General features: G+C 42.9%; 1 protein-coding gene and 1 long non-coding RNA gene across 3 annotated transcripts; one reads left to right on the top strand and one right to left on the bottom strand.

Annotated features, from left to right (window-relative positions):
- Window positions 1-92: 92 nt before the first annotated feature.
- Window positions 93-20,781, top strand: dpysl3 (dihydropyrimidinase like 3). Of its 2 annotated transcripts, none has more exons than XM_003970927.3 (14): window positions 93-299; window positions 5,976-6,064; window positions 7,049-7,233; window positions 9,321-9,485; window positions 9,614-9,675; window positions 10,488-10,568; window positions 11,840-11,908; window positions 12,654-12,774; window positions 13,341-13,497; window positions 13,785-13,926; window positions 14,446-14,616; window positions 16,537-16,716; window positions 17,481-17,634; window positions 19,279-20,781. In XM_003970927.3, exons 1-14 carry the CDS (start codon window positions 261-263, stop codon window positions 19,371-19,373), a joined length of 1,710 nt encoding a protein of 569 aa, XP_003970976.2. In that variant the 5' UTR covers window positions 93-260; the 3' UTR covers window positions 19,374-20,781. The 2 variants fall into 2 exon arrangements, with proteins under 2 accessions (XP_003970976.2, XP_011609576.2); XM_011611274.2 differs by having other exon boundaries at window positions 94-299; window positions 17,481-17,652.
- On the bottom strand, window positions 19,910-22,023 carry LOC115252588 (uncharacterized). Its single transcript, XR_003890922.1, has 2 exons — window positions 21,806-22,023; window positions 19,910-21,629 (listed from the first exon to the last, which is right to left on the bottom strand). It is a non-coding gene; the product is annotated as an uncharacterized lncRNA (long non-coding RNA).
- Between the last annotated feature and the right edge of the window lie 91 nt (window positions 22,024-22,114).

Here is a 22,114-nt window from a genome sequence, read left to right as displayed (position 1 = left end):
CACCGGCTTCTCCACCGCGCCCTCTGATGGACTGTTTGGGGAACAGCAGCTTTCTAGTAGAGCTTATTGAGGGAGGGGCCGCCTGGCTGAACCACAGACGCTCCGCTCCTATTAGCACTCGGCGAAGCACTTTACATCGCACTGACAGAGGGGCGACCATTCCCTGAAGCTTCCATCCAGGCGAGGGCCGCTACAGCATCCGTACAGAGGGGACACGATTTTGACACAACGCGACTCTAAGGAAAAACAGAAAAACGAACATGTCTTACCAAGGAAAAAAGAACATCCCTAAGATCACAGTGAGTTTTTAAAAAAGAGGGATTATGCATGTTTCGGCGGCTGTAGGAACTTTGATGGCTGGTGTTGCAAATCTGTGCACGAGTATTTTCACTGCGCAACGGATCCCTCGGATATTTACGCGGCCGCCAGCGCGTCTCAGGGCTGAGATTTTTTCCCCCTTCCATTGTCAGACTTGACTGCAGGAAGCCGCCGGGGCAGCGCTATGACCTGCTACCATAGCGACAGGCAGGCAGAGAGATGAGGCGTTTTCTTAAAGGTGTCCCGCATCCTCTTTGTTGAAGGGCTCCGTGCTGGTACAGCCGGCTCGCCCATAAAAAAAAATCTCTACAAAGGCTCTTGTCTGCAGGGCGTAACTATGGGATTAGATGTTTTAGAACAAGGTTTCTGCACATAGGATCATACTACTGCATGGATGTCGGAGGGAGAATATTAAGTCCTCTTAAATTGTGTTTAGATTTGGACAAAATATTTTCAGAAAAGGATTAAGCATGTTTACCTTTCTTGTGTTCATTCCCCCCTATTATTTCAGGTTGCTGTGTGAGGGGGGTCAGTTAATATCTATTTTTAATGTTCTTCTTTTGACCAGATGCGTCCCCCATTTACAATGAGAACAGGCTATAGTGAATGGTGCAGAGGAGAATGAGGGGAGGACAAGGAGGGTGGGGGGGAGGATAACACGCCTATTTTTGATGGGAATGAAGGGGACTTGGGGTCCAAGAGAGGGAGGAAGCTTCCAGCTCTTGTCAGAGCATCAAGGTTGGTGTCATGGTCTCAACAAGCTGGTCACCAGTGTGTTACAGCTGAGTTCAACCTCTCCCAGCCTCAGCGTTTGTCGCTGTAGCGCGGCCTGCTGATGGGGCTGTGCTGCATTCAGGCCTCAGCCTTTGTTTTGTCTCCTCAACTGATGTCACATCACCAGTGGGGAGATTTGGTGTGGGGGGGGGGGGGGCCTTCCTGGTCTTGGTCCATACTGTGGGCACGGTGGTCTGTTTCATGTGCTGAAGTCCCATTTTTCTTTGACGTTGAAGGGATGGAATTTTTAATTTTACCACCCACCTTGAGAGCATTTCTCCTCATAGCAAGTCTGGATGAATAGTTTTTTAGTGACACGAGACGCAGGTTTATGGCGAAGTGCCAATATTTGAAAACAAAAATCTGTTGGCGCTATGGCAACAGACTTGCCAAGCCTTATCACACATTGGAAAAAAATGTTGGGTTTGCTGGCCTTCAAAGCAATAGAAGGTAATTGTTTCATTTGTTACAGTCCTGAAAAAACAAACCCAGAGCACCAAACCGACCTGCCTCCCATTACATTTCTCCATTTGAGGGTATTGTCAGGTGAAAAAGGGGATGTCATGTGATCATAGAGGCAGGACATGTGTAGTTCTTTGTGTGTGGATTGAATCCTGTTGAGCATTCAACCATTTCAAAAAGTTCATCGAGGCCTGCTGTGCACGTAATCTCGCGGTTACCTTCAGTTCCTCTGTTAGAAATCTTTATTCTGTTTTTTGCTTGTCAGTATCTCCAATGTCAGGCCCAATTGGTGAATAAATCCATTTATTTCCAAAACATTCCCTTACTGTCCTCTGGATCGAGCAATAGAGCCCTCCAGCAAGCATCGGGCAGCTGCAGGAGGAGGTCACATGTCTTTTTTTATTGAGCGATGGTCGAGAGGAGGTCAGTGTAGAAAGATGGGTCAACAAATTGGCTCTGACATGGGAGCGCATGCTTTGGTTCCAACAGTCAGCAACTGTGCAGAGCCTCCATCTAATGAGAATATTTCGTAAGTATGAGCTCAGAACCCTTTTTTTTTATTTCTTTAATGACCTTTAAGAACACATAAACTAATACTGAAACACGCAAGGCCATGAAAAAGCAGGTGAATTTCTCTATACCAGTCTCACCCTGGCTTATGTATACGATTAAAACTCAATCTAAAAGATTTGCGAATGCCCTAAAGGACTGTAGTAACACACATTTGAGGCAGTGTACTATTACTTCAGTCAGTCCTGCATTCCTGTACTAAACATTTTGATCTCTGGTGTTTATCTTGGTGCTAATCCAGTTTTCAGAAGTGCTCACAGAAATGGTCCAGCTTCCTCTATCCCCCAGCTGCTGTGTGGCTGCTCCTCTCTAAAAATCAATACCCTTCCACTTATCAATTGAAATTGCAGCCATCCTGACATTTTCCTGTCTGAATCCACAAACAACCCTCCAGCGATGCCATGAGATCCCGAGAATAAACCCGACCAGAGAGACAGAATGACCCTGATTGTATTCCTCCAGCCCAGATGTTTCCTACTGTATTTCCATGTTTGCATATTCCAGCTCACCACCAGAGTGGTGCTGTCAGATTTCTAGGTGTGGCTCTTTTCCTTCCTTCGTACCTACTCAGCAGCCTGTGTGGAGGTTGTCCAGGCTGTTGCGTGTCATCCATAATCCCATCCAGCTGGAATAGAGACATCTGTGGGCATGAACCAAGGCTGACAGATGTCTGCTCTGCCCGGGAAATGGAACCCGTTCACCGGGCACGCAAAGTGGGAGAAACCCAAACAGCTCGCAGTGTTCTCCTCAATCACAGTCAGTGGTCGGGCTTACTTCACAGAGAGAACCTGTCTGGCTCAATCAGATCCTTATTGGGTTTAGATTTTATTTGTTTTTCCTAGTGGCAGGGGCCTCTGTGAATTATTTAGATTGATAAGTCTTATTGTTTTAATGTGAGAGCAAGAAAAAAACAAATCCCAAGCAGTTTTAGTAGCAAGTAAATATTTGTCATCGCTAGGCAACAGGGCTGAATCAGAGGCCTGGGTGCACATTCAGGATGAGTTTCTTCTACTACTGGTCCTCTGCCCATTCCCTCACTGCTTTCCACACGCAAACAAGGGTCCCTTCTGATGTCCTCTCTGCCTCCTTTGACCTGGACAAGCATTCCAACTCTTGTGATTTGCATCCCATCTTATAAACTCCCTCCAATCTGTCGGGAGTGGAAAAAGGATGTCAGCCCACATCGGTATAGTAAGAACAACATCCTGGAGTCTATTTTTGATTGCTGCTGGCTTGTGGACAGAAAGTGACAGCTTCCTTTGCTGTATTTTTAGTCCCTTAGTTTTTTTTAGTCCCTTGTAGAACTTCAGTCGCCTAGTGTTCCCTTTTCTGACACCCTCGGTGTAAAATCAACAGAAGAGGTCTTCATTTGAAGGAAGATACAGCAGAAAAAGAAGATCCAATCTCTCCAGGGCCTTTTAAATGCACCAGATCTCCAGATCTTTTCTAAGCCACTGCCACCCGTGATTTGATTGATGCGTTAATCCATCTTCTACTGTCCCAAATATTCAACCCTCATTCTGAAGAAATCCCGTCATCAGGGACTTAGAGTTGGCGAGTAACACCAAATCCTCTAGTATTTCCACAGAGCCAGAGATTTGGACCAGGTCACACTCACACGTGCACAATGACGATTACTGTTCGGGTCATATATCTCACTATATATACAGGAGCGTTTCCATTGTTTACACCTATGTAGAACTGTTGTACTGGTTTGTTTGCTGTGTTTTTAATGTTTCAACCAAGTGGGTTGCATTATTCCCGTGACTGCGTGAAAGCACAGATGGTTTCAATTAATCAGTGTCACTGTCGCACAGGAGAATTCAGAGGGGAAAATGTGCGAGCTTGATTCCTTGCTGTGGTTGGAGAAAAATATACGTTTTCCCTCATGTCGCGCGTCTTAATTGTAATAGCATAGCAGGCCTCCTATAGGAAAAAATGAGCACAAAATAACGTAGGCTATGTAACTGCGGCAAGGTTTTGGAAGCAGCAATTGTCAATTGTTTCTATTAAATGATCTAAGTATGACGGCGCTCATGGTCGAATGCCACAAGCGCTAACAGATGTGGCAGGCTGTCATAGTTTCCAGCAAAAAGCCACTGTAAACACTCGGTCTGCATGTAGATTTATGATGTGAGATTATCAAGCGCTAATGACCAAAACCCCTTGGTCAGACACTGTGTCTGACAGAGGCCGGACAGTTACACCTACGGAGGTGAAAGGCTGCGTGTCGGGGACGTGATTTGACAGATTTGCCCTGCCTGACGATGCTCGTAATGGCGAAAAGTTGACGAGAACTTGTTAACATCGTGCGTAATCAGAGCGGACTTTCCACTCTGAGCGCGTTACTTGATGTACAGCAGGGCTGACTGAGCCATGTTGAAATCAGCAGACTGATTGCTGTTGGAATAAAAAATGAAAGCTATCGCCAGCAGATTATTATAATTTGCATGTTGTGCCAATGTCTGTGTTTGACTTCTTCAATCAAATGTCAATAAAACATGCGACACAAACTCCAAATTAGAGGTAATGAGTGACAGTTTCAGGGCAGCTTCATGACTTTCAGATACTGAAGGCTGTGTTCTTGCTGCAGGGTGTGGTGTCTTGAGAAGGATCGGCTTCACACCACTCACCATCCCACAGACACACACACACACACACACAGATGCATGTTATGATCTCACTACATACTGAGCATGTGTCATGTCGCGTAAAAGAACAGCTTTTTATTTTCACTAGTTTGCAGCTGCAGTTGGTTATGATGATGAAACATGTGGGTGCATATGGGCTAATGGGAAAAAAAATGGAGGTTCCAGTCTATCCGTCAAAACATTCAACTTAAACACGACTTTGTATGAATAGCTCCAAGGGATCCACCATTTTCAACCAATTCTCCAGCATTTGTCCAATAGATTCATCACCAGTTTCAGTTATTTTCCCCAACAACTTCCACTCATTCATCGGTCTCCTGTAGCCCCTGCAGTCAACCTGTCATCATGGCCACAGGCTGTTCTCAGCCACTTTTGGTGTCTGGCGAAACAAATACGACCGCATCAAACCATATTAAGAGATGTTCAGTTAGACTTCTAGGGCCCTAAAGTGAGACTGTGCAAGGATTCATCTGTCATGCAGGCTAAAAATATCTTGAAAATGACCATTAATTGTTATTAGGTATGTTGGATAAATAGATTAAGCTGGAAAAACAACATCCGCGGGTGTTGCGTAACAAAATCTGGATAAACATGGCTGAAATATTAATCCATGTGTTGTCCATTAAAGGAGCTTCAGTTCTGCCTTGAGCAGGGTTAGGGTTAGTTGCTGTCCTCACAAATGTGGACTGGATCAGTTTTTTTGGACCATGAGGTGATGAGTCAAACCTTCTCGGTTGGGCTTCGGAAGTTCAACACAAGTGCAACATAAATGTTGTCCTCTGCCTGTAACGCTTTGTTCAAAGCAGGACTGCAGGCGGTGGGACCCTTTCTCAGGTGAAACTGGTGGTGCGAGGTCCTGGAGAGGTCATCTGAAATTTGCATTTGTGTTTTCCAGTGAAGCTGTTATCAGCTAAAAGGCAGATGAAACGATGATGAGCAACATTGGTCTCGGTTTAAATCTGATTAAGTCCAGCAGCTTTAATCTATCAAATCTAAGCTGATAAGGCCACAACCAGCCCAATAAAAGGACATTCATAACATTTTTACGTTAAAAGCAATTAGCGTCCATTAATTTGCTCACTGTGCTGCTTTTTGTGCTCTCTTTGAATTGCAGACTGGGGTTGTTGCTTTGTATTGAATTACAGTGTTATGTCTCCCCCTTCTAATCCCCGGACCCCCACTTTGGCATTCTCTCAACAGAGCGACAGGCTGCTGATCAAAGGCGGGAGGATCGTGAACGATGACCAATCCTTCCATGCTGATATCTACATGGAGGATGGCCTCATTAAGTAAGTCCCCACTGGCTTCCTCCGTTTCTCTTAACTCCCAACTTTCATTCGCTGTTGTTTACGCTAAAACTCTCTATTTTGCTTGCAGTTCCCACAAAGCCATAGAGGAGCCTTCCGTGTGGCTTCTAATGTTATAGTTTGCCCAATCGATTTCAGCTTGAACACATGCATCAAACCCAAAAAATCAGTTTAGGGCTTTGACATGCCCATCTTCTCCTGAATGTGTGCAATAACTTCAGTCCCAGTGCGTCACACAGTCATAAGCGTAAAGCCTTGGCTGTAGTCCGAGCAGTTTGAGGATGTCTCAATGATAATGCGTTTAAAGGGATTAGCATCTCTGGATCAGATTGAGTGGCCTTAGGAGATAAAACCCGGTCTAAATAAAGTGGAACATTTACGCCCCTCTTCAGAAATATTCTGCAGTTCACTTGATTGTGTGAGCGTTTCAACACCTCTCCGGTCCAGTTCCTCCCTCTCTTTCCCTTAATGAATCTGTCCTCTCCGCTATTCTCTTTTGCTCCTTGTTCAGCTCCCATTTCATTGACCAGTTATGGGCCTTTTGTCCTCCCAGTCCCTTGCTGAGGCATCTAAGGGACAGACACCCACAGTAAGCCTGGTGTTGCATAATAAACACCCAGATGCCTGCTGAACCATGAGCCTGCTTACAAAGTTGCACAGACACTGTCCTCTGTGTGTCTGTCCTCGTTCTCTAAAGTCTGAGCAGGGACGGATGCCAGATGTGCTGACACGGCGACGCTGTCAAGCTGGACTAAAAGACTGCAATGCATAATTGATAAAAGGCAGAACACAGAATATCCTAATGTTTTAACTTTCCTAAAAAAATGCTGCAGGAAAGACTTATTCCTTTACTGCTGCCCACCACCAGAGGGCAGTCATGTCATCTGTATGCTATGAAGTTACCTTGACAGTTGGCTTTAAATTATTTTCTGATGAGGGACTTACAGCATCGTGCAATTATGACAGGCAAATCGGAGACAACCTGATCGTCCCCGGTGGGGTGAAGATCATCGAGGCCAATGGGAAAATGGTCATCCCCGGTGGTATCGACATCCACACCCACTTCCAGATGCCCTATCGCGGCACCACGACAGTGGACGACTTTGCCCAGGGTTCCAAGGCTGCTCTGGCCGGGGGGACAACCATGATCGGTGAGAGCTGCCAGAGAGGCACAGTCAGACACTACAGCTAAGGAGGGGGGAAGGGTAGATGTAGGACAAGAGCGAGAGGAATGGGAGTTAAGCTAGTTTTGGGGGGCTTTTCTTTAGCTTTGGGGGGCACTTTCTTTTTTACAGAGCCAGACAAAAGACAATCGGCATCAGCAGCTGGGGGGAAGGGGGAGGGGGGTTCATAAATGAAACTCTGTCCTCAGAAAAGAACAAGGGTGTCCTATTTCTCACATCTACCTTAAACAGCTGGTAGAGACAACCTTGTTAATGACTGTTGAGCTGACTACTGTGTGTCTGCAAGTGTTTGTAGGCCTGATCCTGTAATAAGCTGCAGCCATCAACCTCATTCATCCAGGGATTACAGACAAGTGGGTGAAGCGTCAGGGAGAAAGTGGAAACACAGACAACAATATCTTTAATTCTGCTTCTGTTCATCTCAGATCGTAGAGATGACGTTATGTCTGTCACAAACAGGAACATCGGATAACAATATAAACAGCTGTTTCCTGCTTTTCCCTTTAATCTCCTATTAACATGTAGATAAGCAGATTTAGTCATCCTTAACTAGATAAAGAAGCCAGTTGGGTAGTGAGCCTGCAGCGGGTTTATTGTCCTGCAGGAAAATATGTATGTGTTTTTGGTTGGCATGGAACGGTTAAAAGATGATAGCATTTACTTAAATAATTACACGAAAGGTTGAGCTAAAATTTAGCCACATTGTTCCAAAATTTCTTAAGGCAACTGACTGTTGCTACCAAAAAGCTGCAAATATTTAGAAAAGGGATGGTCTCTAAATTTGGACACCCTGACAAAAGTGATCAAAACAAAAGCTGACAGGTCCGACTCCACTGGCAAAGCACTGCAGGAGACAGACAGCTGATTACGCAAGACAAACAATAGACGAAGCAAACAGCAAAGCTGGGAGAGGAATCCTGACATTCAAGATTCAAGATGTACTTTATTCATCCCCGTAGGGAAATTGAATTGTAGCAGCCTAACGTGGATTAATATAACTGTAGTCTAGGTTTTGTATTTACAAAGTATAGAAATAGAATAAATATAAACAAATAAGATTAGAACGTTATAAGCATATATAAAGCATATATATATATATATATATATAACATATACATATTATAAGCATTATAAGCATATATACATAAATATGGAATAAATAGAAATAAAATTACAACATAAACATTAGACAATTATTTTTGTTGAGTGGGTTTGGATGAATTATAGAGTTTAATGGTGGACGGCAGGAATGACTTCCTGTCCCGTTTCCTTAGAGCAGCGAGGCTGCAGGAGTCTGCTGCTGAAGCTGCTTCTCAGTTTGTCCACTGTGTTATGGAGGGGGTGGGAGGGATTGTCCATGATTGTCCGCAATTTCAACACCATCCTGTCCCTCACCACATCGACCAAGTTTGCCAGTCTACAGCCAACAACAGACCCTGCCTTTTTAATGAGTTTGTTGAGTCTGTTGCCATCCTTTGCTTTAATGCCTGCACCCCAGCACACTGCAGCAAAGAAGATGGTGCTAGCCATGACAGACTGGTAGAACATGTGGAGCATCCTGCTGCAAACACTGAAGGACCTGAGTCTCCTGAGGAAATAGAGTCTGCTCATGGCCTTCTTGTAGACAGCATCGGTGTTTGTGGACCACTCCAGTTTATTGTCCAGTTGAACACCCAGGAACCTGTAGGATGGGACTATTTCCACATCTTTCCCACTAATGCAGACTGGGGAGGGAGGGGACTTGCTTTTACTGAAATCCACCACCATCTCCTTCGTCTTGGTCATGTTGAGCTGCAGAAGGTTCTCCCTGCTCCACCTAACAAAACTCTCCACAAGGTCCCTGTATTCATCCTCCTGTCCATTCTCCACACATCCGACTATGACCGTGTCATCTGAGTACTTCTGGAGGTGACATGTCTCAGAGTGGTACTGGAAGTCAGCCGTGTAGGTGGTGAACAGAAAGGGGGAGAGCACAGTTCCTTGGGGAGCCCCTGTGTTGCTCATCAGGGGGACATGACACTGAATACACTTTATCCTCATTCCGTGTCCTGCAGTGGACCATGTGATCTCAGAGCCTGGCAGCAGTCTGATGGAGTCCTTTGACCAGTGGCGACAGTGGGCTGACGAGAAGGCTTGCTGCGACTACTCGCTCCACGTGGACGTCACCCACTGGAACGACAGCGTCAAGCAGGAGGTGGATGCGCTCATCAAGGAGAAAGGTAAAATATATGCCCTTTTAGGATCTTTGGCACCTTTAAGACATGTCAACATAATATCTATTATCTGGGGGAATGATTATTGATGGAGGATTTTCTTCTTTTTTTAATTTTCCACTCTTTTGTTACAGGTGTGAACTCATTCCAGGTGTACATGGCTTACAAAGATTACTACCAGATGAGCAATAGTGAGGTAAAATAACTTTAATTTAGGACAATCTTAAGTGTTTGGACCGGTAAAGAAGCGATGCCATATGGACGGTCGACACGTTTTTATGTCCTTGCTGATGTTGAACTTCACAGATGTGCCATAAAAAAAATCCTTCAATGACTCCGCGCAATGAAACTGCATCTGAAAGCTGTTTCATATCCGATGCTGGCATTAGTGGATCGTTCTGATGATCAAAAAGCCTTTGGCTGAGTTTGTGCCTCATTTAAGACAGATTTGGAAAACCCGACCGCATCAGTTAACGATGTAAACAGTGTAACAACAATGAACACATCAACAATGTAAACCTCTCTGAGCTCTGACAGTATCTACACAAACACTGCTACTTCCCAACTTTTATATTTCCTTTCTGTAGCGTGCCCTGTTCATACTATATAGAAAGTATTGAGAAAGTCCACTCTTGTCCAGAGTGTGTGAGTCTGGACCCTTGGTGTTTCTCATGCAGCCATGGCTAATTTGCTCATTCACTGGCTAGCATGAGGTAATTGAAGTCATCCAGCTTGTAGAACTGATCTCATGCAGCTGACTATGGAACCGTGGCACAGCAACCAAAACAACAACTGCAGCTCATCCCACATAAGTTCAACCATTTCTGGAGACCACACACACAATAATCGCAGCTCGCCGTGTTGAACATTACGTAAATTGCGGCCTCCTACTAAAGCTGTGGCTTTGAGGGTGACCCCATCGTTTCAGAGGGGATGCTCAGCCTCGTGGGATGTACATGAAATTGGAACCAGTGTCGTTTTTACAGTTTTACCGTCTTCCTCCTGCAGCTCTACGAGATCTTCACCTTCCTGGCAGAGAGGGGCGGCATCGCTCAGGTCCACGCTGAGAACGGCGAGATCATCGCCGAGGTAACAAGCAAAGGCAGACAGATCGCATCTCTTTTTCTGTCCTAATTTTACACAAAACCCTTGCCCTGTGTCCAGCGCAGATTCATTTTTGATTTTCCTCATTCCCTCCTTCTGGTTGAGCTTTATCGCTGGATCGCTCTGTACCAGGAGACTAAACACACTGTCACTGATAAGAGGGGAAATATGTTTCCTGTATGTTGAGGTGTGTGTTGTATTGTAGCTAGTTTTTTGTGACTATGGGGCCAAAGTTGTTGAATTGAGTGGGGTTTTAGTCAGTGCTGCAGACCGTGCCTGGATTCTGTCATGTGTGTCCGTCGGTTTGCTGATCTGACTCATCACAACTCCCAGTTTTCCTGTTCATTCTTACAGTAGAGCTGTGAGGGAGTCTGATTTCCATCAACCGTGAAGCCAAAAAAACATCCAAACTGTCAGATTATGTTGCGTCCTGATTTCACTGTTGGTAATGGGGGGGTTTGGACCTGTGTTTGTGTTATTACTGTTGTAAGGGGGAAAAAAACCCTTCTCAGATAAGGACAGAAATCAGGGCCAACATTCTGCTTATAGCTGCTAACTGCTGCTTTGGAGAAAGTTAATAATGAATGAAGGATTCTGTTGAACGTTCTTTTTTTAATGAGTAAAAAGATGGTATGTACAAAATTCCCACCTATTCCCACCTGCCACCAGGAAGAAGCTGAAGTAGATGGAGACATGTACAGATGGTGTCCAGAACAGGGAAAACTGGGATTCACTCATCCTCTCATCAGTCTATCCAAAAAAATCAGCAGTTTTCCTCCTCAGTGCCACCAGAATCGTGCATTACTCATTGTCTGGTGTTGGGTGGTCTCAGATTTAACTGACATTTTTTCCCTCTAATGATCCAGGACAATGTTTTCCTCAATTCAGTTTGGTCAAATCCTAACAGACTCAATTACTTTATTTAGTGAGACGCTTGCAGAGCAAATTAGTTTATTGTTTTCATTCATTCTATTGATCAGACAAAATAAACTCCAGAACAACATATATGGCTAAAAAAGGGGCTTTTTCATATTGCACATGACGTTTTGTGCATGTGAAAGTTAAACACTAGCTTTTACATTTATCTTTGATAATAAATAACTTTCCAAGATAGTTTATTTTTTTTAATACATCCCTTACACAATGCTTCTACAATATTGATACTGTACAGATATCGTTTTAGAATTCTGCTATATGACCATGTTTTTGAGTGTTATGTACTTCAAACATTGATGAACTATGTGTTTGTTTCACAGGAGCAGGCGCGCATGCTACAGATGGGTATCACTGGACCAGAGGGGCATGTCCTGAGCAGGCCAGAAGAGGTAAACACACTTAAAAGCACATGGAACAGACAACCCACTGTGTCTTTGTGTGGCCTCCTCATGTGTTTATTCATTATTTTCTTAAGGCCAGGGAAGAGTTTCTAATTTCCTCACATTTTGCTGCTAGTGTTTCTTCAGCAAACAGCCAAATGAAAGCCACGCGGCCGCCTCGGGGCCTTGTGTGTCTTGAGCTTGACTGGGATTTTCCACTCTGAGTCGTCCCACCACACTGCGTGCTATTAATTTAGAAAGAGTCTGAAGAATTGTCAGTTTGGTAAAATTGTTTCATTGAGCTGCGCAGCCAAGTGGGATTAGCAGGTCTGGTGGCTGTTTGGTTTTCATTTATTTGTTATTCGATCCAGATTCAGCCTGAGGAAAAATCGCCAATAGCTTTCCCGCTGGCGGCTCCTTTAGAAGTTTAACTAATATTTAAACAAAGTTCGGGAATCACACTGAAAGATCAGCCATGAAATATTGTTTTCTTGGGAAAAATGGGTAAATGACTCTTTCCATCCCACCGGGCCACTTATTTGATATTTTTGGTGTGTTCATCTCATAAATTTACTTTAATAGTAACAGAGAAGATTATGACTTTTCAAAATTATACGCTTCCACTTGTCATTTTGGTGAACTGTTTTATAAGTAGAACTACATAATTTGTCGCGGTTGACTTTATTTGAGTAAACCCTAATGGGAAACAACCAGCTCCATGGTAACCTCAGTGTCTGGTTCCTTCGGTCTGCAGCTGGAGGCGGAGGCAGTGTTCCGTGCCATCACCATCGCCAGCCAAACCAACTGCCCGCTCTACGTAACCCGGGTCATGAGCAAGAGCGCTGCTGACATCATCTCACAGGCCCGAAAAAGGGGTAAAAACAACATATTCAGTGTTTCGTCTAACCGTCCAGTGTGTCTGCTTTTTGAATTTCACTCATTCGTCTCCATTTTCTCAAGCTGCTGATGTGCACATACTTTTTTAAAGTACACTTTTTGAAAGGGAAAGCCCCTTTGATTGATTTGAGCTACAGAAATATTTGGTAAACTGAAGAAACAAGCACGGGGGGGGGGGGGATTGGCCTAACATTCCTGTCAAAGGGAATTCAATGCTTGACCTCTTTGTTTGAATACATTGCCAAGGTTTTTACATTTAAAGTGGGAACGAAATCAAACGGCAAAGCATGAGAGAAACAGAAGAGCGAACACGTGTTATTGATTGAGGCGGTCGTGCGCGGAGGAACAGGTTTCACCCTGGCCAGAGCAACACCTTTCACTGCCAGAGATGAGGTGTAGCCCCTTTTCTGCAAACACTCAGACAAATCGGCAAAGCTTTTAGCGAGATGGAACTACTGACAAATTAATCAGTCCTGATGGGTGCACTTTTTGTTTTTAATCACACAGAAATGTATCAAATAATCTGTTTTTAATCGTTTCCAAGGGAATGTTGTGTTTGGGGAGCCAATCGCAGCCAGTCTGGGGACTGATGGGACACATTATTGGAGCAAGAATTGGGCCAAGGCAGCTTCCTTTGTTACGTCCCCTCCTCTCAGCCCTGATCCCACCACCCCAGATTATTTGAGCACTCTGTTGGCCAGGTACGTATCAAAGCATAAACCTTTCCGCACGTTATGGGTATTTCCCCTCAACCAGTCCAATATTCAGAGGTGCTACATTCAAAAGAAGAATTCTAACAAAGCACAGGCTGAATGCTCAGAAAATACAATCAGATGCAGAATTTGGATGAGACAGCAGTCAGTCCCATTTCCAGCGTTGGCCTTTCTCTCAGCAATCCGCATCCAGGATTTTTTTTTTAATGAATTCCTGCTAACGATCCAACTGTCAAATATGAAAATCTTTTCTGTCATGTTGGTCAACGCTGTAGTGGAGACTTGAGCGTGGCGGGCAGTGCCCACTGCACCTTCAGCGTGTCCCAGAAGGCTATCGGCAAGGATGACTTCACTCAGATCCCAGAAGGTGTGAACGGAGTGGAGGAGAGGATGTCCCTCATCTGGGATAAAGCTGTGGTTAGTATGGCAATAAAACCATCCAAATCCAGTGAAAGTCTCTCTTTTTTTCTCTTTTATCCAACTTTCTTTTTCTGACATTGCCTTCGTTCGTTATTAATTCATCCCGCTTTCTCACTCCTCTGCAGCTTTTTTTTGCTGCTGTCTTTCTGTCACTGCCTTTATCTTTCGCCTTTCTATTTTTAGGTCTGCCCTTTCATTCACCCCAGAACTGAACAAACTACCTTCTTTTTCTATCTCCTCTGTCATTATTACTACATCAGCATTCTACTTGCACAGTTCTGTAGTGCTGTGATTTCTATAAATGTGCAGATTTCTGAAAAATGACTCTAAGTGGATTACTTTTGTGCCTTTTTAGTGCTGGTACAGACCAAATGTAGTGTAGCATTTATGCTAAGCTGCTAGCTCTTCTCTCTTAGCACAGGACTTTGAACTCTACATTCTCTTAAAAGCTTGCTCATGTTATTTAATCTTAGCTCATTTACAACTGCAGCAAAGAGACACAAGTTTGCATTTCAGACTACAGGGAAGATGGACGAAAACATGTTCGTGGCCGTCACCAGCACCAACGCTGCCAAAATCCTGAACCTGTATCCTCGCAAGGGTCGGATCGCCATCGGCTCCGATGCTGATCTGGTCATCTGGGACACAGATTCCATCCGCACCATCACTGCTAAGACGCACAATTCGGTACGTACTTTGAGCACCGGTGGGGGTTTGTACCTGTTACTCATGAGCCAGATTCACTTAAGTTACAATTGGTTAGACCTTTAGTAGCAGGGATTGGGGTTGGGGTTGCCTTCCTAATACTCACAGATACAGAACATCTGTAAAGATTACAGTCAAAATCAGCTCTTCTCAAACTGCTTTTTTCCCCAAGCCATTCCATTTTGTGGGAAACAAAATATGCCCCCTGAAGCTGAGTATATGGACGCAATTTTCTCAGCCTGTCGCTGTAATCCAGCACTTTCACTGGGACTCTAACCGGAGTAAAAGATCCTAACTGAGTGGCTTGGATGCAGTTTTAGTGTATTTTGTTACTTTGAGCGTAATGTAAGGGCTTCTAAATGGATCTCAGGTTTTAAAAAAGATATAATATCATTACACTTTCAGTTACTACTAAATGAATCAGCCTCAGTCAGTAAAAAAGAAACATCTTGTCAGGTCATTATAGCTTAAACTAAAAATAAGATCAAGGTTTACTTAAAAATATCTTTTTAAAGTACAAGCAAAGTAAATTACATGCCTGGTACTACCAAAGATCTAGAACAAGGATGTTACACTATGATCTCCACACATTCCAACATTATCTTGTTTTATGGTGTCTATTAATGAAAGTGGATTTGTCTTGCTTAGAGAGTCGTCTTGGTTCTAACTACTGTTTTACTACCCGATTTCCTTCATTTAGGTTCTAAAGTAGAATCATGTGGTTCAGCAAGTTTCTTAAATCGCACTTTCAAACATTCTGAAACTGTAGCTCATTTGTTCTCATGTGTTTATGGTTAAACACAGGAACACATCACATTCCAAACATGTGAAACTGCAGCATTATCTGATTGCAGATGTTTCAGAGAGGCTCTCTGACCACCAAACCCACTCACACAGATTCTCACTCGCTCAAATGCGTTTTTATCTGACCGTGCGCATACATAAATTGCAACTGACACACGTCACAAGCATCCAAACAGGTAAAACAGAACACTCAAAGCGGGATGTGCCTGCGTAAGCAGTTGGGGTTTAATCAGCCACACATAAATCCTGCTTGTACAGAAATATTGTATGAGATAAGAACTCATTAGAAAATGTCCATGTTAGTTTTAGAATCTTGGAAAGGAAGTCATTTAATCTCCAAATGGAGTAATGGAAAGACAGCTCGATTAATAACATGTTTTCTCTCTCCAAATGTGGAATAGATCCACTGAGGATGCATGGGTGGTTGCATAATGATGTCACCCTCCTGACGTTTGTCCGTCCTAAAGTAAAAGCGGTGCAACATGTTTTGCACATTTTGACGAATCCTTGTTTTCTGTCAAATCAAATCCGCTCTGGTTCTCTTTGGGTTGCACATGGAATTACAAACTGTGGGTTTAAGATGTGACTTCACATTTGGCATGCTGTTCTGCCTTGATTTTTGGACAGCGGCAGAAAACAGGACCCTTCGGAGGAAATGAGCAAGAATGGAATGATGGGAGGGGGTAATCCCAGATTGCAGACATGGAAGCGGAAAAAAGTTAGCACTAGAGGAGTTGGAAGAAGATGAAAATAAATAGAACAGACTGCATAAATCAAGCAAGTCGGGAAAGAGGGGATGGATAACAGACACAGAGCACAGGATAAATGATACAGACATATGGAAAGATCAGTGTGAAATGAACCATGTAGCAAATGAAAGGAGGGATAACAGAGTAAGTGTGAGGGAATGACACGTTGAGCTCCAGATGGGTTACGGCAGCTGTTTGTACATGCCAGATAGACGTGTAAGGAACGAGGTGGTGAATGATGAAGACCTTGCTTCGTGTCTGCTAATCCAGTTTGCAACAGCGCCCCCTGTTGTTAGCTGTTTGAAAATCTCAACGTTCCGTGTGTGTATTCCTTTTTCTTGACTTTCAGGCTGCGGAGTATAACATTTTTGAGGGCATGGAGCTGCGAGGAGCCCCATTAGTTGTGATTTGCCAGGGGAAAATCATTCTTGAGGACGGGAACCTGCACGTCACCTCCGGCGTGGGTCGCTTCATTCCCTGCTCCGCCTTTCCAGACTTTGCCTACAAGCGTGTTAAAGCCAGAAAGCAGGTAAATACATTTTATTGAAAAGTTCTTTTTTTAAATCTAGCATCGACTTAGTGCTTTAGTTTCAACCTGTTCCCTGAAAAGAGTGTTTTGAAAGTCCAGGTGGTCGAAATAGATCTCTTTAAAAAGGTTTTGGATTCCCAATAGATTTCACAGATGTAATGAAGAAATTAGCAAAGATTGAAGGTCTGTTGAAAACTATAATGGTGTTATGGTGGGAAAATACTGTAGCTTGGCTGGTTTGTGCCTTATTCAATGTTCACTAACACCTTAACTGCAAAAATAATTGCAAAAAGAACCTTTGCACATATATTGTGAGTGTTAATGGACATTTGTTACCCTCAAATGTGATTTACCCTCAGTGGCTTTTGAACAGGCACTCATAAACTGAAAGCATACGGCTGCTAGTCGCAGTCATGAATCAAGTTGTTAAATGAACCTGCTGTATTTAGCAGCCAAAAAATCTCATTGTTCAACCATTTCCTACTTTGCAGCTGGCTGGTGGTGTGAATACGGTGCTATAGAAACAGTGGGTTGTTTATCTTGGTAGCAGTCGCTGTTATGCTTTCTCCAGTCACAGATGTCTCTTTTTAACTCGGACTTTCCGCGATTCCACAGGGTCTCACCACGGACACACTGTACTGTACAGTACAGTCACATTTGCTGAGATATAAAATTTGGTCCTTTGGTGCCTTTTCTCTGTGTTTATCAGTGTGTTCCTCTTGTTTTTTTTTTTAAAAAAAAACATTATTCCACTCTCACCACAGCTGGCTGTGCTGAAGGCCGTACCCAGGGGAATGTATGATGGCCCGGTGTCTGAGTTCTCCATGTCCCGTGGTGGGACCCCCTCTGCCTCAGCGCGCACCTCTCCCACCAAACAGCCCGTCAGAAACCTGCACCAGTCTGCATTTAGCCTAGCAGGTAACCCTGCACCATGCGGTGAGCCCAGCTTTTTACTGTGCCGTCCTGTTTACTGTGAAGTGATTTACGCTGTGCAGACATTTCAAAGATCACCCCTCAGCCAACACATCTCGCCTCCGTCCCTCCCTCCCTTCAGAAACTTGTACTTGCTGCTGTGTGGGACCGAATTCATGTGATGTTTAGCACGCTGCTTTTGGAATGATGCATTCACAACCCGTGATGTTGAGCTTTATGTCTGTGAAGGGTAACGAAAGTTTCACAATGCATTAATGTGTGGGTGCTTTCATAACCTGAGTATTTACATTTATGCCCATTCATCCATGGCGAATCAAATTATTTATTATGTTATTGATTTTTTTAAAGAGTAATGCTTACATTTTTTTTTAACTTTACATGTAATATTTCCCTACATTTCTAGGTAGATTTTATAACAGTTCTGACTGTGGAAAACTCAACTAAACTATGTTCTAGAAGTTTTTGAATCCACAGAGTGAAATGATTAAGCTTGGGGCTTTGGAGCATGAGCTGTTCCTTTAATTACTCACTTATTTTAAGTAAAATGCAACTTGGAACAGACTGAAACTTTACAGTGTCTCAGACCTCTCAAATCAAATCCTTGAAAATACGCTGGTGAACGCTGCGTAACCTCTGAAACTGCAGCTTCTTTGTCATTATCGAGATACAGTCGGAAATTAGGTTCCCCTGGTGTTACACTTGTGGATATGAGGTTTGGCTCGAGGCCCAAGATATACAGCCCGGGACATTCCAGGCATCCGGATACGGTCTATTAAGATGCCTATCTAATGCGAAAGATCATGACATATGCAACATCTGCTCCATACTGCAGAACTGCTGAGTGACATATTAATGATCAACACTGGATTATCCCTTTACGTTCTGGGCAGGACACAAACCGCAGATGTTGCTCCAATGTGAACCTAAATGGGTTCGCGTGTGGCCCTAAATCAGTGGCACTTTCCAACCTGGACGGGGCCACAGTAACATGCCTTTGACGTTACATGATGTGTTCTTAAATTTCCACATTGTTGAGCAATTTGATTTGCCCTGGTTGCTGCATGATAACCTTGCAAATGAAAAAAATCTAGAAAGGTGACCTCGGCTGGAAAGAATTTCCACATTTGAGTGTGTGAAATCAGAGGTTGTGATGCTGTTTTTGCAGGCTTTGTTTTTTTTTAAACTGTCCTCTGCGTCTTGGAGTGAGTCAGAATATTATCTTCACCATCTGCAGGGTTAATTCACTTGTTTTCTTGGAGTGTTTACTTAAATACAGAATGTCATCTGACATTGCTCTCTCTCGTCATGCTCTGACAGCCTAGAAATGAAGCCCAGAAATATACGCAAGACAACTAAATGTGATATTATACACATAATTTCAAGACTAGAGGGAGAGTCAAGGTGTCAACCTCTGCTGTGTAATGCATAGATGTGATACTTTATAAAGTAGTAGTAGTTTAAAAAGTTTAATCACCTTATACCACAGAACATTGGCTGGAGGAGACAGGGTTTATTGTCTCACAGTAATATTGATTTACTTCCCTCTGTTTCTTACTTCTCTCCTAATATATTTATTTTTTGTGTACCAATCCCTTTTCCTAATTTTTCTCCTGTTTCATCCATATCCAGGCCCCCCCACTCCAGAGGACGTCCCCATTAGACCCGCTGGCCGACGTATCGTGGTGCCCCCTGGTGGTCGTTCCAACATCACATCCCTCAGTTAAAGAGCAAAAGGACAAGCGGTCCATAAAGGGACAGTAGTATGATTGCAGGATTAAAGGTGAAAGGGAGGAAGTGATGCAATTAGAATTTTATCCACAAAAAAAACAAAAAAAAAACAAACAGAAAATCATCATGCCTTACCCGTTGCAATGCTACCATGTTCTGATGAGAACAACATCCATTTTCCTGCTTCTTTTTGTGGCCACTGAAGAGGTTTTGTGCTGCTTTCAAAGCACAATACACTCAAACAATGTGACCCTCACGCCACAACAAGGTGGCCAGCAAATGTCAGACAACACACAACACAAAGAGCCAGACGATGTCCTGAAAATGGATGATGCATTTCTCAGACCAATGCTGTAGTTTGTTCATCCTGAATTCATTGTCACCCCCTTTTCTGTAGCCTGTGTTCTCCATAGACAGCGAAACATAACACGACACAGTAGATCCCAGACTAGTACCATTGAATAACTCTAGGTGGCATTGTATGTACGGTAATGTATTGTAGTTTTGTGAATAATGTTGCAGCCTGTTTAGACCAAGTCAAAGGTATTTCTCACATCTTAGAGAAGGAGTGCTGTTGGACCTGGAGCTGCATGGGCCACATTAGTACAGGTGACTTGATCCGTGATCCTTTCACAACCCCTTCATCTAAGGTGCTGGAGAAATACCACCCCAGTCATTGTTTGATTCTGAAAATATTGGTGTTTTGAAAAGATCAGAGACAGGAAATGGTTTTGTAATGGCAGTGTTACAAAAGGGAAAAGATAGAAATGTTAATTATTATTATTATTACTACTATTAGTATTATTATTACTACCGCACTACATCCAATTCTAGACAAAAGGGTGTAATTAACTGTCCTTTGCATACATTTCTATAGTATGTTGCCTGCTGCTGTCATTCTGAAAGTTTTTTTTAAGAAGATAATGGCAGAAATGTTCATCAGGAACATAAATTTAATTTGTCCCTTGGGACCAAAAATAAAACACCAAAACAGATGCGATGATCTGCCAAATTAAAACCTGCTCGAAGACAACTGGAACTTAACATCTGGAGTTCATTACTCACCAAGTGGACTCCCATTTAACAAAACAACCACATCCGTCCAATACAATTCCCACAATTCTAATTCAGCATCAGCCTAAAAATGTGTCTTATTCAGTTCATCTGTTCTCTGGATCCGATTAGGGGGGTTTAACTACTCCTTTGTATGCGGTTTTCTAACAAGGCACACTGCACTAAGAAAAGCTCAGGCTAATGTTGCCGCGGAGTTTGCTGTATTTATGTTGACAACATTTTTATTATTATTTTATGTAATTTCTTTTGTACTGTTGTACCAAAACCCAGATGACAGGTCAAAAAAGGTTTGCTGTGGAGGTATGTTTCCTGAATAAACGTGAGTTGCAACTGAAAGTCTGAAATCTATTTATTTCTTACGAAAAGTGTAATGTTTCTTCTTAGTGGCCTAATTCAACAGCATCATATCTATTTCAAAGGTGTCATTTCGTCAGTCTTTTTTAAAAAGATGCGATCTACCCAGCGACCACTGGGGGCGCATTGTGCAAATTTACACAGAGTAAACCTGGATCTCTCCAGGTTGTGAGGTATTTTAAATATTTAAATTATATTCCGTCAAATGCTTCTCATCACCTCGAGCATTGTCTTGTATGAGAAATCCGTCGTGTTTTAACACGCAAAATGAGCTTCTTCACTTACTTAAAGTCCTTTCGGTAATTTCACTCTCACTCAACTCAGGAACATTTTAATATTAATTTAAAGGCGAATGGTTTATTCTATACGATATTCTTTTGAAACCCAGCATGCTGGAGGTGCGACGAAATAGTCGACTGAGCAGATGTTTCTAAAGATTCAAATAAAGCCCAGTTTCCTGCTTTAACCAAACAATTGTAGTCTTCTGGATGGCGTTAGCTGTCAACTTTCTGCCATGTGGCGCAAATGGTCTAATTGAAAAGGTCGCATGCATATTTTAAAGATTAAGATCTAAACTTTGACGTGAACGCCGTTTTATTTAAATGAGGCAGCGAACATTGCGTGGCTTGGTCCTTTCAATAATCGACGTTTGTCGAAAAGACTGTTGCAAATCGGACCTAGATATTCTTAAATTATAGTAAAACCTAAATATTTCTAATCACCTAAAAATGTGTTCATTACTTACTGAAATCCTGGTGTGTTTAATTTCTGTTGTCACTGATGCTCTGCACTGTGACGAGTGTTACTGATATTTCCACTTACAGCTAAATCAAAAGAAGATACAGTAGATTTATAAAATAAGCAGCTCATGTCTTACAGCCAACAGTAAAGCAAATTAAATTTACATCTATTTAAAACTAAAATAAAAGAATAGCGTTACGTGTGTTTCATCTCATGTTTTAGTGTTCACGTTATCCGCAACAAAAAAAAATCTAAATACCTGTATGTGATTATTTCGTGTGCGGCGAAATATTTCTCTCATATTTGTGATTCTCTTTCTAAAACCTACGTTGTTTTCCACGTGATAGTTGCATGACATATTCTTCAGAAACATTTATTATTCAGTATTTAGTTTTGTCATTTTGTCAAGTCTTTTTTTTTTTTTTTTAAAAAACAAACAAAACAACGCCTCCTCAGGGCGCCGCCATGTTGGATAGTGTCGAGCGCTGCGCGACAGCTGATTGGTGGAGAGGACAGATGCGCTCTCTGCAAAAAGCTAGAGCGCCTCTTGTGGTTTGGAATGGAAATG

The sequence above is a fragment of the Takifugu rubripes genome, chromosome 15 (genome assembly GCF_901000725.2).
Source record: "Takifugu rubripes chromosome 15, fTakRub1.2, whole genome shotgun sequence".
NCBI lineage: Eukaryota > Metazoa > Chordata > Actinopteri > Tetraodontiformes > Tetraodontidae > Takifugu > Takifugu rubripes.
This window is presented reverse-complemented; position numbering and strand designations above follow the sequence as displayed.